Source organism: Ananas comosus, linkage group 3, assembly GCF_001540865.1.
Source record: "Ananas comosus cultivar F153 linkage group 3, ASM154086v1, whole genome shotgun sequence".
Classification (NCBI taxonomy): domain Eukaryota; kingdom Viridiplantae; phylum Streptophyta; class Magnoliopsida; order Poales; family Bromeliaceae; genus Ananas; species Ananas comosus.
Genome location: NC_033623.1, coordinates 3,225,142 through 3,239,230, shown reverse-complemented (window position 1 = coordinate 3,239,230; position 14,089 = coordinate 3,225,142). Strand labels below are relative to the sequence as shown.

Sequence of the window (14,089 nt, the reverse complement as noted above, 5' to 3'; positions counted from 1 at the left end):
TATGTGGCTTAAAGTTCAAAATATGATAAAAAAAGATTTAAATGGCATTGATAATAACAATTTTCAAAATGAGAACAATGTACCACACAAAATAATTTTGTTATGTGATAACCAATTCAATTTTCATAGGTTTGATTACTAGTGGATGACAATTTTTATATGGCTAATTCGAATTACAAGTAGATGACAATCACCATAGCTTTGATTCCTGAGATTCTAAAAACTGTTCATACAGGAAAAAAAGAAAAATGAAGAAAAAGAAGACGAACATAGGAATACAAATTGTTCATCAAATTTCAGTTTTTGTTGTACACTACTTAAGAAGCAAATACCTGAGCACTACATAATTAACATAAACATGAATAATTTAACAAAGTCAAAGAAACCAGGAGCAGAGGTGGAGGCTTACAGAGCAGAGTTCTCTGAGCGCCTTTTGCTTCAAATTTCACCGGTGCCGAGTGGCTGCCTCGAGGTATCACCCGAAGCCCATGCTTGGTAGTCCTTTACTAGCTGAAACAAAGAACGTAATTTAAAGAGCACCGACAAAAATGCTCCGAATATTCCCACATGCAGAGTCAAATTCAAATGTCTTATCTACAGAATATGTCTAAGTGGTTTGGCTACCACAACGATACTTTGTGGCTCTAATAAGAACAGAAAAGATTTTGGTTACATAAGAGCAAAACATAGCTCAGGATTTCGAAGAGAGTTCAATGATGTACATCACCATAAAATTTACAATGCAGGATGCACATAGTCAAGGGAATCCTGCCTACAATCACTCCTAGAAAAAATAAACCGTGAACTTTTTTCTTGGAAGGAACATATATACAGGTCTCTAGCACAGGAGTTGAATTAGAAAACATTGACGCACATCGTGCATTCGATGAGATTTTGAGTAGTTTTCTGTTTAATTTAAACAAGTATGCTATGGTGCCCAATTCCAAAATTTGAACATCATAGCTAGAGAGATAAGTGACCGCCCTTGCCTAGTAACCAACTTAACAGAAACAACCCTGTTTGTTGGTTTCCACAGTGAAATTACTATTTTCGTGTGGTTAACATGCAACAAAAGCCAAGAAAGCAGTCACAACAAAAACCCGACTGCAGTGGGTCGTGGATGAAAACAAAATACACTATATATAAAAAGGAAGACAGGGTCAACAAACATGAACATGAAAGAAAAAAAATTTAAAGAAAATTTAAAGAAAAAAAAAAGATTCTGCTGACCAAGGTGCAGTTTGGAAGTTATTACAGGGTGTTATGCCGTTAGTTATTGATACCCCAAAAAGTAATTTATCTAGGTGGCCTCATCTCGGTAACCTCAGCACTTTACATGATAACATTTATTTTCTTATTTGAGTATATCTGGTCCTGCTGATAACAAGAAAGGTACTTCATACTACTCACAAAATTTAAACAACCACAGATACTCCAAGAATAGTTTCCGAGTAAACCACAAATTTAACATTATTTAATTTTCTCCCTTTCTTGTGATAAAGAGTTTGATATATGGAATCAATGGCTCCATTTATAGCCTGTGTTGCACAATGTTCTGCTTTCATTTAAAAGCAAAGTATATACTTGAGCCTGTAGTAAAGAAACTTGATATTACCTGCTTAAGAAATCGCGGAAGCATTATTCTCAATAGCTGCTCAAGGACCTGCCTACCAGTTGATTCAATCACTTCCACTGGTATTGCTCGAAATGCAAATGGAATTTCAATTGTAACCTGCACATCATCATAATAAAAAAAGAAACTCAAATAACAAAATAAAAATTTAAACAAAATTCTAGCCATAGATGTAAGTATGAGAATTGCCTCGATCAGAGTCTCTGATGTGAGTGGCTGGAATGCCGAATCTAGCATATCCTCGTTGCAGGAAACTTTATTCACCATGGAAGCTGCATTTCCCACAGCAAATCAATGTCAAAGGTGTCCTGAAAAGAAGGCATAAATAGTTTCATTCAGAGGTAGAAGTAAGGAAGGCTACTAAGGAGATGTAAAATTTAACTACAGAAGCATGGGATTATGATGTTCTGCAAAATCAAGGTGTTCTCAAGTAGAACCAAGCAAAAAGCTTAGCCCTAACAAATAACTCAAAAACCTATGCAACTATCTTAGATTTTTGCTAAATATGCAAATGCAGAATTTCCCTAGAGAGAGACTGCTTTATCTCTCAGATATAGATCAGCAGCAAATCCAATTTCTTAGGTAGTTCCATATCACGAGACTTCACAAGTCAATGAATAAAAATGCAGTATTCCCAACATCAACATATGACCAATGTTTTAAAACCCGGGTTGACCTGGCCAGTCGGACCGGCTGGACCATGACCTAGTGCCCAACTAGTTTGGTTCAACCCATAAAATGAACTAGTTTAAAATCCATTTAGACCTGTTCAGACCAGTGGCTCAACCAGTGAACTGGCCCAATTTTACAAAAACTAGCTGGGTTTCTTTTTATTTTTATTTCAATAATTAATTAAAAACATGCATTAGTTTTTTTAATAATCTACACTTTGGATACATTTTTAATTATATATAATACAATAATATTTTAAAATAATACAGAATACTATACTTAGTATATTTTTTATATATCTAGTATGAAAAAATAATAATTAAATATTTATAATGTCATGCTGACATCATTCAATCCAGTAGCTGAACCACTAGTTGAACCAATGACCATTGACCCGTGACTTGTGACCCAGCAATATTTCAGGATAGTAAATGGTTTGGGGTTTTAAATCACTGCATATGAGATTAGCCAACCACATTTGCAGTTCGGAGCGCCAACCACAGTGCACATTACAAGGGCTTTAGTTCCCTATTGGCTTCTTCACTTATAGGCGTTTTGTTAATATACTTTCTCTCATTCATGATTTCTTCCATCCGAATATAGAGCTTCATTCCATGTCCCAAATATTGGTGCTAAATGTGCTAGTGTATTGATTGCCTTTGTACACCTAGAACTCATTAATAATTAGTCTTGTATCTACTTTGAATAATTTATTCAACTATTAATATTACACCACCCAAACTAGATAAGCTTCTCACGATCATTATGGTATCACAGCACAGGCTATAAAACCTTCTTTCCTGAGTGCTATGACGATGTCTTCTTCATTACTCTAAAACATGGTACAATGGGTGTAGTCTACATTGACATGCATTTATAGGAATAGAAAACATGCATTTGATACACACAAAACATATGCATACATATACATGAATATACATAAATATAAGTGTATATATTGCTCTCGATATGGTTCCGGAATAGAGTAAACAGGTTAGCATGGGATTGCTCATTTTGCCGTTCCAATTCACTCATGATCTTTAGTTAGATATGTCTCAAATTCTGGAACCACAAGGTTTCCTAATCTTATTCTGTTTTGGTTATCCCATTAAAGTTTAGATCATGCCTAGTCTTATTGAAATTATTCCTAGTCTTACTGGGCTTTAGTTTCTAATATAAATAAACCCTTTATTCCATTGATTTGGTATGGCGGATGTGCAAGAATATGGAGTGTATTTTGAGGCTAGGGTTTTGTGAGGAAGGCATCTTTGTACTCCACTTCGATTATAATGAAAGTCTCTGCTGCATCTTCGCTTGGGCGTAGGGGAGTGGTCTAACCACGTAAATATTTGTGTATTTTATTTTTCTTCTCTTTTTTCGATTCTCTTTTGGTATTTTTGTGCCCGATGAACTATATCTTTTTTGGTTTTGTAATAACAAACCGGTATCGAAGCCAACCGTTTCGTTTGGGTATTCAAGATGTTGACAAAATTTGAGACCGAGATGCTTGATCGATTCAGTAGTTTCGCTCTTCGACAAGATATCATTCTAATGCAACAGATATTGCAAGAAGCATTACTGGAAAATGAAAAGATTGACACTTTAGAACTGCCAGTTTGCTTATTAAGCCTATTTTGATGACCAAAGTTAATATTCCACAGGCTTGGTTTAAATGTGCAGCAGCATTTAAGGAGCCTTTGGGACTTTTGGTGGAGAAAACGGAGAATTCAAGCAAGGTAAAGATTGTTAGATATGTCTCGAATTTTTGAACCGCAAGATTTGCCCCTATTTTGTTTTGGTTACCCCATTAAGTTTAAATTATGCTTAATCTTATTGAAATTATTTATAGTCTTATTGGGTTTTTTTTTTTTTCTAATATAAATATACACTTTATTCTCCCGATTTGGCCCGGCGTATGGGCAAGAATATGGGGTGCATTTTGGGGCTAAAGTTTGTGAGAGAGACGTTTTATGTACTCCGCTTTGATTATAATGAAATTCTTCGCACCATCGTAGCCTACGGACAGAGAGCCTAGCGGCCGAACTACGTAAATATTTGTATGCTTTATTTTCCTTCTCTTTCTCGATTCTCTTTTAATATTTTCGTGCCCTACTAACTAGATCTTTTCTGCTTTTGTCATAACATCTATGAATCAAATCGCATGTTCCAATTCAAAATATGAAGGTGTTTTGCGAATTAGTAACCAAAGGCTTGCCATTAATTTGATTGTATTTATCAATGTTTTGAGAACCGAACCGGCCATCAAACTGATAACCGACGTTGAAGTAGGGTCAAAATATAAAAATATATAAATATAAAAATAAATAAATAATACATGTAAATAAACAAATAAATATATAATATGATTACAAATATATTTTCTAACAAAATTAACTCGATTAATATGTTATATAGAATTTCCACTTGTTATAAGAAAGCATATCTTAGTCCGGTAGTTTCTTAGTCCAGTAGTTAATCTATTAATTGCCTTTGGTTTGGATGCAGGTTCGAACCTTCCTTGAAACAAATAAAATTTTTATTCTTAACCATATACCAAACCAGGTTGCTTGAACCAACAGGTTTGTAGTTAACCGGCCAATTCAAGTGGTTTGGACCTGTTTGATTTGGTTATATGCTAAAATAGGTTCTTAAAATTGAACTAAACCAGCTGTCAAATCGATTCCCCATTAACCCAGTTTGACCGGTCAGTCCGATTCACTTTTCTAAATCATAGTATTCTTACAGATCAATCATACTCTCTTGTTTGATCCCCTTCAAACTATAATGAGTCAATCTACTGCTTCTATTTCTCGTGAAGCATTGGAGATAGGGGTTGGGAAAAGATGGAAGTCTGATTCCAAGCAAGAGTGCTCAAATCACTTTTTCTTGATCAAGTATCAACAAGTCTAATGCAGTGAAAGGCTCAAAGCTTCACTTGCAAACCTTAAAAAAGGTTTCCTCGCTATTTTCAGCATGGTTCTACATGTTCTACCAGGGCTTGGGCTGATAATTTTGACCAATTACACTATCTTTAGATGGTGTAGATCACATCTATCACATTTGATTTTATATTTATAACATTAAGCATCAACCCTCCTCTCTGCCCACAGCACATGCATGCAAACATACAAAAATAAAAAGAAAAAAAAAAGCACTCTCTCTCTTTACAATAAAGGGGGAGAAGTTGAAGAATCAATGGTGGCAAGGTTGGAGCACCACCTCCTCCTCCTTTCCTTCAACATTTTTACTATAATTAGAAATTAATAGTTAGAGATCAACATCCACTTTACAGATAACTAGCTCGTGGAGGAGAGAGAAAGGATAATAGGATATGTCGGGAGAGATAAAGCTAGAGAGAACAAACGAGGATTACAATCAACAGAGAGAAGAGAGGAAGAGAGAGAGGAATATAGCGGACAAGTGTCGAGTGGTGAAAGAGAAGAAACAAGGATTATAGTTTTGGGTTAGTTTGGATACTGTGCGAGATTGCAGGAACAGCAGCTTTGACGCAAGAAATGATATGAATCCAATTTTGGTTGATGTACCCCAAAGAATGCCCTGGAGTGTTCTCAAATGGAGATACTACAGGTTAAAGAATTGGATAAATTTCACCACTAGCCCTTGAACTTTTAGTCTTTTTTTTTAATCAACTTTTATTTTGGTTGGTTAGCTTTTAAGTTGACCATTTAAGGTTTCAAACTTTAGTCACAGTTTCACTTTAATCCTTACCTTAGAGCAAAATTTATTTGTAACTGCTTTATCTATATGCCTATGTACCACAAATCTATCAACCTTTTATTCGTGTTATGTTTTTAATCTTATCTCATTCTGGATTCAAATAATTTGTCATTTTCATTAATTATGTTTGAAAATTTTCTTGGATCTTGCTATAAGAAATATAAAGTGCATGAAAAATTAAAAATTTTTAATTTTCTACAATATAGTATTTTTGATACTAAATATTCATGATTTCCAAAGTGACCATGAAGGTGAATTTGTGAATAGAAGATTTCAATCTGTATTTTCACATGAAGAGGTCCATCATTTAGTCTTGTTGCAACACACCGCAAAATAATTGCACAACATAGAGGAAACGTTAGCATTCGACAAACATGATTTGAACTCTCCTACTCCATGCTCACATGCCATATAATATTTGGACTGAACTGTTATATACTCCTCATTTAGTTAATATTTTGTCATAAACTGATATATATTTTTAAAATCCTGTTCGATTTGTGCACCGAAATTTGCCTCAATTATTGAATAACTAACCAGTTTTTGGTTCACTAGGCTTCCCGAATTTATCTACTGCAACCCACAAGCTAAGCCCACTAAACTTACGGTGCATTTTTTTTCTTGGTTACTTATGTAATCACAAAGGTGAATGCTAACATTGTTTCTATCCTTCAAGCCAACAGTTTCATTTGATGAGATTCGCTCTCCCCACCAATTTTTCAAAAGATTCAATTGCCCACTCTATTCTCCCACAATTTCAATTTTCATATTCAAAATCCAACTGAAGCTTTCACCAACCATTTATTTATAGTCAGCAAACTTATAGCTACTATTATAAGAACCCAACTTATTCCTCTTCTAAAACCCTAACTTCAAGTCCACCACTAGCAAACTATCCCACCTTATATGATCTTTAATTATTTACTATCAATCCCAACAAACCCACTCCTGTTCAAGCTCAAACTAATCCTCCCCTACAGCCAAAACCTACCTAACTATCCTCTCTCAACATTCCAACAACCCAACCAACATTCTTGTAATAACTAGCCACCACAAATTCCGTACACTCCTATCTTCCTATAACCTATCTTCGTCAAATTCAAGTTCTCAAACTTCAGGAGACTTAAACTCACATTATCGATATTCATGCTTAGAACTCTTAAATGAAGAATCAAATAAAATCCCAAATGAAGTACGCAAATGAGTTAAGGGTGGTGGGAAGGGCAAAAGAAAGTCCACCCACTTCAAGATCCTTGAACTAACCCAGCCATCGAACCACCAAAGAGTCTAAGGATTAGAGGTTCAACCAGGGTTGAAATGGGGTTGAACTATATTATAATATATAGTTAATTTGACACGTGTAAATTTGTCGTGCTAACAGAGCTAGTTGTCTCACCTTTTATCTGGAAGGTTCAAAGTTTGAACAACAATGCACAGATTGCAGTGTTTCTTATTTGCTTTTCATTCTAACAGGGCTAACCAACCAGCCGTTTTAGCCAGCTCACGACCCAATTTACAAATTTTTCATGAAACGATTCTTAAAGTCCGACCGAAACAGCAGTCAAACCACTTCCTAATCAACCCAGTTTAACCGGCCACTCCGCTCTCTAAAAGTTGGATCCTTCTCCACACAGGAGCACTATTGGGATCGTACAATACTCGACCTACATAAGACCCAACCTATTCTTTTCCAGTTCAAGGGCGCACAAAAGCAATCAAGCTAATTTGACGCTGTCCACAAATAAAAAGCTTTATATGGGCTCCTATTAAAAGGTATTAGCGGCATTGATCTCCTCGGATCAACAATGATCTCCTCCTTGTCTGCTAAGAAACAACCAACAGTATCCAAACCGAGGGCTGACGTTCAGTCGAACATAGTTCTGTCGACATTGCTTTCGAAGCCATTTGATACAACAAATCCGCAGAAAGTTGAAAGTTCGTTACTGCCGCTTCCGCTACTTTCCCCCATCAAACAAACAAACCAGATCTTTGGCAATTCTACGAGATAGATATCCGTTTCGATATGAATCTTCTTGAAGCGAAATTAAGAGAGCCGCAGTACAGAAAGCGAAGATTACCTGAAAATTTATCATTCTGAGCTTCGACGAGCGGGGAGCCCTCCAACTAGCATTTCGGCAAGAATTTCTCAATCGAAATTATTATTCAAGAAAAAGGAAAAAGGCAAGGGGGGGAGGAGCAGGAGTGGTTGGTAAAAGGTACCTTGCAAGAGAGGAGGGTGATGCAGCAGCCGAAGGGGTGCTCGTCGACGCGGACGAGGAGGACGGGGCAGACCTCGAAGGCGAAGAACTTGATGCGGTAGACGTAGCAGCGGAAGGTGCGGTCGTCGACGCGCTCGATGCGCTCGGCGTCCAGCACGGAGTACTGGCTGGCCGGCAGCCGCATGTACTCGACTGCAGAACAACAAGACAGCAGCATCACAGCATTAGAAATTGAGAAGAGAGGTTTGGAAGGGGGGAAGGGGTGGTGGGGATTAACGGACGGAAGAGAATGATGATGATGATGGTGATGATGATATACTGAGAGGGCGCTGGAGCTGGCGGACGGAGATGGACTCGGAGCGGCGGGCGACGAAGCGGGCGCGGGGGGCGGAGTGAGCAGTAGGGTGGGAACGAGCGGATAAGGAGGATGGAGTGTGCTCGGGAACCGGTTAGCTTTTGCCGAAGCTGGAGCAGCGGAGGGCCCGAATGTTGATGTAGGTTTAATCAGAATGCAAACGGGGCGGATTCCAAAAGAGAGTGGTCACCCACCTGTGGTGCGGTTTTCTCTTACGCTGCATTTGATTCGAATATAAATAAAAATTTATTTATTTAAAAAATAAATATAAATTTAGATATAAGCAACAATTAGATTTTTTTTGTATTTAAAAGAAAATTAAATTTATTCCTACTAAGATAAATAATATTTGAATAGTTAGATTGGAATAAGATGAATAAGTGTTATAATTTTAAATTAAAAATAATTTATCTAATTAATTAACATCAAAGTATTAATTAAAAATAATTTAATAAATTAATAAATTTATTAGTTATGAATATTATATAAGATAATAAAAATATGAGTTTTTTTTTGCAAATGGTCTCCTGAAAAAAATTTATTTTAAAATTAGTCCCAACAAATTTATATTTAAAAAAATGGCCCTATCCTGCCACGCAGGCGCCACGCAAGCACCACATGAGCGAGCTGGGGCCTGCTTGGCAAGTTGAACACGGTGAATCATTCACCGTGTTCAAACACGGTGTTTCATTTTTTTTTTTTTCTTCTCTTTTTCAACATTTATATTTTTCGCAATACATATATTTTTTCTAGACACGGTAAACCATTCACCGTGTTCAAGCACGGTGAATGATTCACCGTATTCCGTACTTATATTCTCCCTATTAGGGATGTCAACGGGCCAGATTTTCAAAAACCTGAACCCGAACCCGAAAATCAAATTAAAACCCAAACCCGGATCCGAACCCGATGGGTTTTAAAAATCCATACCCATATCTATACCCGACCAAAAACTCGAAACCCGAACCTGGCGGGTTTTAAAAATCTATACCGTTGGATGAAGATCTAAGGAATAAAAATTATTAAATATTTTATATATTGTATAAAAAATTAAAGGCCAATTTGCTTAAAAAATCCACTAATTTTGGGGTTTTGTGAAAGTGGGCCATCTTTTTCGTTTTTGTAGATTCGGTCCGATTTTTCAGCAAACTGACCAAAATACTCTTGTACCTTTTTCTCTCTCCTCTTTTTTTTTTTCTCTCGTTCATTTTTTCTTTCTCTTCCAAGAGAGCGGCCGAGGTAGAGGCGGAGGCGGAGGTAGCATGCTTCGGTTTTGTTCGATGCATCCTTACCCTCGCCCGCGCACCCCCCGCCTTCTTCACCTCCGACCCCACCGAGGTTGCGCTGTGACTTTTTTTTTTCCCCTATCCGACCCTTCTCCACCGCCTCCGACGACGATGCCTATCTCACCCTCTCTCGCCTTTCTCGCCTTTTCCCTCTCCGTCCTCCTTCGCTTCCTCCACCGCCTCCAACAACGACGCCTCTCCGTTGACATCGGCGCCGCGGAGGTCGCTGCGGCACCGCAGTCTCAGAGCGGGGGGTCTTTAGTGGCAGCGTCGCCGGCGCCGTGGCCATTGGCGGAGAGGCGTGACAAAAAAAAATTATAAAAGAAGGAAGAAGAAAAAAAGAAAGACAAAAAATTATATAAGAATGAAGAAGATGATGATATTGCACTGTTAAAATAAGATTACACTGTTTTAAAATAAATTCGACACCTATCTTTCCTTTTGAAACTCATGCAATTTTTTTAAAAGATTATTGCTAGGATTTTTTTGAACTATTTTAATAAAAATTACACTATTTGATATAGAAATTACACTCTTTTGTAATGGATTTTACACTCTTAAGGCTAATGTTGCACTATTTAGGAGAATTTTGCACCATTTCTTTTCATTTTCTTTTTCTCTTTCTCTTTTTCTTCTTCTTCTGCTGCTGCCTCTCGCTCGCCCGGGCCGAGATCAGGAGCGCCTCCCCGCGCGGGGCCGATCGCGCCGTCGCCCTTCTGTAGGCCTCGTCGAGAAGGTCGCCATCAACTAGGGCGGCCTCGCCGTCCACGGCGACGGCAGCAGCGACGGCGACGAAGTACCCGCCGGCAGGCTCCGGGGCCGCCAACTGCCCCGAAAGTCGCCGGCGACGAGGGCGCCTCCCCGCTCCAGGGCCCTGACAACGGGAAGGGACCTCGGGCCGGGCGGGAGGCAGCAGCGGAAGAAGAAGAAGGAGAAGAGAAAAAGAAAAAGAAAAAAAAAAGAAATGGTGCAAAATTCTCCTAAATAGTGCAACGTTAGCCTAAAGAGTGTAAAATCTATTCCAAAAGAGTGTAATTTCTATATCAAATAGTATAATTTTTATTAAAATAGTACAAATTTGTTTCAAAATAGTGTCATCTTATTTTAACAATACAATTTCATCTTCTTCTTCCTTCTTATATAATATTTTGTCTTTATTTTTTTCTTCCTCCTTCTTTTATAATTTTTTTTTGTCACGCCTCTCCGCCAACAGCCATGGCGCCGGCGACTACGCGGCTAAAAACCCCCCGCTCCTAGGCTGCAGCGCCACAACGACCTCCGCGGCGCCGATGTCAGCGGAGAGGCATCGTCGTTGGAGGCGGCGGAGGAGGTGAAGGAGGAGGGAGAGGGAAAGGGCAAGAAGGGCGAGAGAGGGTGAGATAGGCATAGTCGTCGGAGGCGGTGGAGGAGGGTCGGAGAGGGAAAAAAAAATAGTCACATCACGGTCTCGGTGAGGTCGGAGGCGAGGAAGGCAGGGGGGGTGGTGCAGGTGAGGGTAAGGATGCGCCGGAGAAAACCGAAGCGAACCGCCTCCGCCTCCACTTCCGCCTCCGCCGCTCTCTAGGAAGAGAAAGAAAAAAAGAACGAGAGAGAAAAAAATAGGAGAGAGAAAAAGATATAAAGGTATTTTTGTCAGTTTACTGAAAAATAGGACCGAATCTGCAAAAACGAAAAAGGTGGCCCACTTTTGCAAAAGCCCAAAATTAGTGGATTTTTTATGCAAATTGGTCAAAAATAAAAATAAATTATGTATATAAATAATTTATTAGGGTTTGGGTTCGGATAATATTTCAGATATCCATACCTATTGACATCCTTACTATTTATTCCTCTTTTCAATATTTATATTGCAAAAAATACATATATTTGTATTTTCTCTAGACACAGTATACCATTTACCGTGTTTGGCCACGGTGAATGGTTCACCGTATTCAACTTAACACCCTGGCCCAGCCCCGCTGGTGTGACGCTGACGTGGCATCTGCGTGGTAGGGTCAGGGCCAAAAGTACAAATATAAATTTATTGAGGCTATTTTTAAAATAATTTTTTTTAAGGGGCTAGATGCAAAAAAATCCCGTATATAAAATTTGATAGATGACAAGAGGATCAAATTCAAAGAATGAATATAATATTTTGTTTTAAGCTTTTGTGAAATAAAGTAAATCATTTCGAAGATAAAATATATAATTCTATACAATCATGAATACCAACGGCAATTAAACTTCTAAATTCTAACCATGTAAGAAAAATTTTGTGCCGAATAAGATTTATCGGAATATCTGCTTCTGATGTACTAACATAACCTAATAAAAAAAATTGAAGAATAATTTATTGTGCCTACATGGCTGATGATGCGGTAGATTGGGTGCACGAGAATATTTTCTTCCTCCACCTGTTAGGGATATATAAATAAATTTTTTATATTTATATAATTTAATATAGAAAATAAAATTATGTAATGTAATTTGGTCATTTTGCATAAAAAATCCACTAGTTTTGCGCTTTTGCAAACGTGGACCACTTTTTTCGATTTTGTAGATTCGGACCAGATTTTCAGCAAACTAACCAAAATACCTTTATATCTTTTTCTCTTTCCTCTTTCTCTCTCCTTTTTTTTTTTTCTCTCGTTCAATTTTTTTTCTCTCGCCGAAGAGGCAGCGGAGGCAGAGGTGGAAACGGAAATGGCCCACCTCGCCTCTCACCCTCATGCTCTCGCCCTCGCCCGCGCCCGCACCCGCCCCCGCGCACCCCCACCTTCCTCGCCTCCGACCCTGCCGAGACCGCACCGCGACTCATTTTTTTGTTTTCCTCTCCGACTCTCCTCCACCGTCTTCGACAACGACGCCTCTCTCGCCCTTTCCCGACCTTCTCGTCCTCTCCCTTTCCCTCCTCCTCTGCCGCCTCTGATGACGACGCATCTTCGCCGACGCCGATACCGTAAAGGTCGCTGCGGCACTGCAGCCTCGGAGCGGAGGGTTCTTAGCAGCGTCGTCACCGGCGCCGTGTCCGTTGGCAGAGGGGGGTGATAAAAAAAAAATTATAGAAGAAGCAAGAAAAAAAAAATATAAAAAATTATAGAAAAAGAAAGATGAAAATAAAATTACATCGTTAAAATAAATTGTACTATTTTAAAAGAACGTTGCACTATTATGGATATAAGTTGCACTACTTAAGATGTAAACTGCAGCTTTAAGATGAAAATTACACTCTTTAAATGAAAATTACACTTTTTGGAGATATTTACACTGTTTCTCCTCTTATTGCACTCTTTTAGATGTATACTGCATCTATTAAGATAAAAGTTACACTCTTTAAACTAAAGTTGCACTCTTTGAAAGATATTTATACTATTTTTTCTCTTCTTGCACCCATTGAGATTTAAACCGCATCCCTTTAAGAGATATTTATACTGTTTCTCCTCTTGTTGCACTGTTCCTCCTCTTGCTGCACTATTTCTCCTCTTGTTACACTGTTTTTCCTCTTAAACTGCACCTTTAAGAGGAGAAACAGTGCAATAAGATGAGACATAGTGCAACAAGAAAAAAAACAGTGCAACAAGAAGAGATACAGTATAAATATCTCTTAAAGAGATGCAGTTTACATCTCAAATGGTGCAAGAAGAGAAAAAATAATGCAAATATCTCTCAAAGAGTGCAACTTTCGTTTAAAAAATATAACTTTTATCTTAATGGAATCAATTTACATCTGAAAGAGTACAATAAGAGGAGAAACAATATAAATATCTCCCAAAGAATGTAATTTTCATTTAAAGAGTGTAATTTTTATCTTAAAACTGCAGTTTACATCTTAAATAATGCAACTTATGTTCATAATAGTGCAACGTTCTTTTAAAATAGTGTAATTTTATTTTTACGATGCAATTTTATTTTCATCTTTCTTTTTCTATAATTTTTTATCTTTTTTTTTTTGCTTCTTCTATAATTTTTTTTTGTCATCCCTCTCTGCCAACGGCCACGACGCCAGCGCCGGCGACGATGCCGTTAAGGACCCGCCGCTCCGAGGGTGCAGCGCCGCAGCGACTTTCACGGTGTCGGCGTCGACGAAGATGCGTCGTCGTCGGAGACAACAGAGGAGGAGGGAGAAGGAGAGGACGAGAAGGGCGGGGAAGGGCGAGAGAGGCGTCGTCGTCGGAGACGGTGGAGGAGAGTCAGAGAGAAAAAAAAA

At 38.2% G+C, this 14,089-nt stretch overlaps 1 protein-coding gene across 1 annotated transcript; it reads right to left on the bottom strand.

Moving 5' to 3' along the window:
* LOC109708272 (uncharacterized protein SYNPCC7002_A1590) lies at positions 174–8,683 on the bottom strand. The gene is made up of 6 exons (XM_020229942.1): positions 8,582–8,683; positions 8,264–8,454; positions 8,122–8,167; positions 1,823–1,905; positions 1,616–1,732; positions 174–510 (listed from the first exon to the last, which is right to left on the bottom strand). The coding sequence occupies exons 2-6, from the start codon at positions 8,444–8,446 to the stop codon at positions 439–441; spliced, it is 501 nt and encodes a 166-aa protein (XP_020085531.1). The 5' UTR covers positions 8,447–8,454; positions 8,582–8,683; the 3' UTR covers positions 174–438.